Source organism: Limulus polyphemus, unplaced genomic scaffold, assembly GCF_000517525.1.
Source record: "Limulus polyphemus unplaced genomic scaffold, Limulus_polyphemus-2.1.2 Scaffold7132, whole genome shotgun sequence".
In the NCBI taxonomy this organism is placed as follows: Eukaryota; Metazoa; Arthropoda; class Merostomata; order Xiphosura; family Limulidae; genus Limulus; species Limulus polyphemus.
The window spans coordinates 11,888-15,210 of record NW_013672742.1 but is presented as its reverse complement, the minus strand read 5'-3'; the positions used below and the strand labels follow the sequence as shown (position 1 = coordinate 15,210).

General features: G+C 35.1%; 1 protein-coding gene across 2 annotated transcripts in view; it reads left to right on the top strand.

Annotated features, from left to right (window-relative positions):
- Window positions 1-1,585, top strand: part of LOC106474373 (G-protein coupled receptor moody-like) — a 24,419-nt gene extending 22,834 nt beyond the window's left edge. For both annotated transcript variants that reach the window (XM_013935063.2, XM_022402684.1), the window contains exon 3: window positions 996-1,585. In XM_013935063.2, coding sequence (XP_013790517.2) covers window positions 996-1,271 — 276 coding nt within the window. In that variant the 3' untranslated portion in view covers window positions 1,272-1,585. The remainder of the gene's footprint in view (window positions 1-995) is intronic.
- The last annotated feature ends 1,738 nt before the right edge of the window (window positions 1,586-3,323 follow it).

Sequence of the window (3,323 nt, the reverse complement as noted above, 5' to 3'; positions counted from 1 at the left end):
TGTAGCTTTGCGCGAAGTTCAAAACAAACAAACACTTTGTGGCCGTGTAACGATCGAATCTCATTATTCGATCAGAGTAGTGCGAGAGTTGGCAGTTGGAGCTGTTGACTAGCTGCCCTCTCTCTAGTCTGTCAGCTAAAAATCAGGAACTGCTGGCGCAGACAGCTCTTGTACAGCATGGCGCGAATTTCTGAAACTAATCAAACCGGGACAAGTCTGGATCGTAGCCACTAAACATGACATCAAAAGATATTTCATTTTCTCAAAAAATGCAAAAAAAAATTTTCGGAACAATGAGCAATGTGTGACCCATCCATTTCGGGTATCGAAAGCCGGCTTTTAGAGTCATAAACTTTCAAAAGGAAATACAAGAAAACTGTTAATTTTTTTCATTCTTTTTAGGTGTCCTTGATGGAAATAACACTAATATTTTGCTGGAATGATCTCAAAGCAATATATATATATATATATATCCACAGTGAAAGGTCACCTTCTTTTATTATCTAAATAATTTAATATGTACTTATTTTACAACATCAGTTTGTTTTGGGTACATTGACTTTGTCCTTAATTAACCAAATTCACACTCCCGTCATATAACAATCGGATTAATGGCTATTTAGTGTTTCCTGGTCGACAACTGAAGCTCCAGTGAGTTGGCGTCATGGTGACAGATGCCTCTTGTAACAAGCATAGCTAACTTTGTTAAGAAATGGATTTAAAATGTTCTGTAAGTAGCTTGTGTAACTTTCTGAAAGTGTAAATTACATATATACTTACACACACATATATAAATATTATTTGTACGTCAAAGTATAATTTGATATGAAATAATATTTTATTGCATTCAAGCCCGCTTACTTCAATCAGCTAAAAATATACAATTTCACATTGAAACAAAATTTTAAAAAAGTTTTCGTTTAGACAGAATATTTTCGATGTTGCTTTTCTTACGACATAAAAATATAAACTCAAAATTAACATTATCATTCCAGGTGGCAGACAAACAGGTCAAGTATCCGGCTCTACACATCCTGGGTTACATCCTCATCTACAGCAGCGCATCCATCAATCCAGTTATCTATGGTGTCTTTAATAAGCAGTATCGACAGGCTTACAAAACAGTTTTATTGTGTCGGCGTCCTCGCAGTCTCAGTGTTACTGCAAATGCTTCTAACCCTAATAAACACACAACTACTCACTTCACCGCCGTTTCCAATGTCTCTCAGAGTACCAAAGACGATCCGGTATTCGTTGATGAACCAGTGTAAGGTTTTGTATATTTTTTAAAGGTTTGTATTTGCTATGAGTAAATGTCTCTCAAAGTACCACAGAACGTTCAGTATTTGTTGAGGAACGACTAACGACTGTAAGGTTTTGTTTTTCAGAAGGACTGTATTGACCGCGGGAAAATGTTTCTCTTCTACTAAAAATGTGTTTTCATTGTTTGTCAGAGTTCCAGTCAGGATTCAGTTTTTAATGATAAAACATACGGTATGAAAATGGTTGTAATGTACCGTTGTGTTTACCATAAAAGTGACGCAAGCTGTCAAACATCACGCATTTCTTACCAATGTTTCTCTACACACTATGTATAAAAGCTTGTCTATAGCTGATGTACAGCGTTTGTTCAGTGTTAAGGGATTTGTTTGATTAAGTCCATTTTATACGGTGTTTCATCAACAATACTAGAACCTTGTTGGTTCTTGTACGACGTTGTTGACCACTTCCAAAGCAACCCGTCCTTGTTCCTAAACAAACATTCCTGTCCTCTTTGTGTTAAACATTGATACGTTAAACTATACTACTTGTATGTTATTTCCATCTTCACATTCCGTTGTTTACAGTAATTAAATATCATGGTATTTCTCCTTCAGTTTGTTTGTTTGTTTGAAGTTAAGCACAAAGCTACACAATGGGCTATCTGTGCTCTGCCCACCACTGGTATCGAAACCCGGTTTCTAGCCTTGTAAGTCCGCAGACATACCACTGTGCCACTGGGGGGGGGGGCTTCTCCTTCAGAGTCACATGATAACACAAATATACCCCGTAAGAATTTGCTCCCCTCACTTCCAAATAAAATCTGAAATGGCGGTAAACATTATAATTAAGCAGTGTAAAGAAATCAGCCACGTCAATAAATAATACAATAAAAGAGCTATAAGCTAACCTGTATTTAATTAAATACAGATACGTTCAGATAAGTAAAGTTATATCTCCATAGGTTACATTTTCTTGCCATTAGTGTTCTTGAAAGTCATCCGGAAATGACGTACGTAGGAAGTTGAAACACATGGCTTGTTCACGCAGCTGGAAATCAAGATTGAAGAATGAATATGGGTCAGTAGAATATCAGTATAAAAATTGTAGTCACATCTAAATTTATGAATGTTTAAAATGAATTTTAAATATCGGGAATAAAAGTTTTGTTGTTTTGAGGTCCACAATGAAAACAGTTATAGTATTACTGAAAGATCTAGAGGTCACTGTATCCAAAATGAATGGTACTTTTCATTCTGAGTTCAGAAATCACAGTGCACAAACATATATAAATGAGATTAGAGCCATTAAGTGGGATTGTTTTCAGGATTTCCATTTATAATGAGGAACGAAAAGTAAGTTGAGGATGAAAATAACGTCACAGGATATTTGAGTTCTATTGGTCAATAATAACAATATAGATCGGATTTGATTTGTCAGTAACAGCATACAACTCTTTTAGGTCAGGTTTGATTGGTCAGTAACAACATAAAGCTGTTTAAGGTCGGGCTTCATTAGTTTGTTACAGTACACAAATCTTTCAGGTCGAGTTTGATTAGTTAGTTACAGTATACAAATCTTTCAAGTCGGGTTTGGTTGGTTAGTAACAGAACAGACATGTTTGAGGTCAAGTTTGATTGGTCAGTTACAGAATAGAAATTTTTCAGGTGGGATTTAATTGATCAGTAACAGCATACGCATATTTGAGGTCGGGTTTGATTGGTGAGTAAGAGCATATACGCATGGTTCAGGAACAGCAGCTTGCAATTGTATCAAAATTTATGATTAATATAATAACAATAACAAGTGATATAAGGCATTATCTTACTATTCTAGAAGAATAACACGAAAAATAGTTTAATTTTCCTATAATGAAAGTAGCGTGTGTATATATATGTATGTATGTGACCGAAATAATAAATATAATGTGGCGCCATCTCTTGAATGGTACCACAAACAAAAACCATAACAAAATTCTCACTTTGGGTATTCATTATTCAGACAATTAGAAAAATAACTACAGTATGCGCAACAAACACACTTTTAAATACAAATACTCTCCT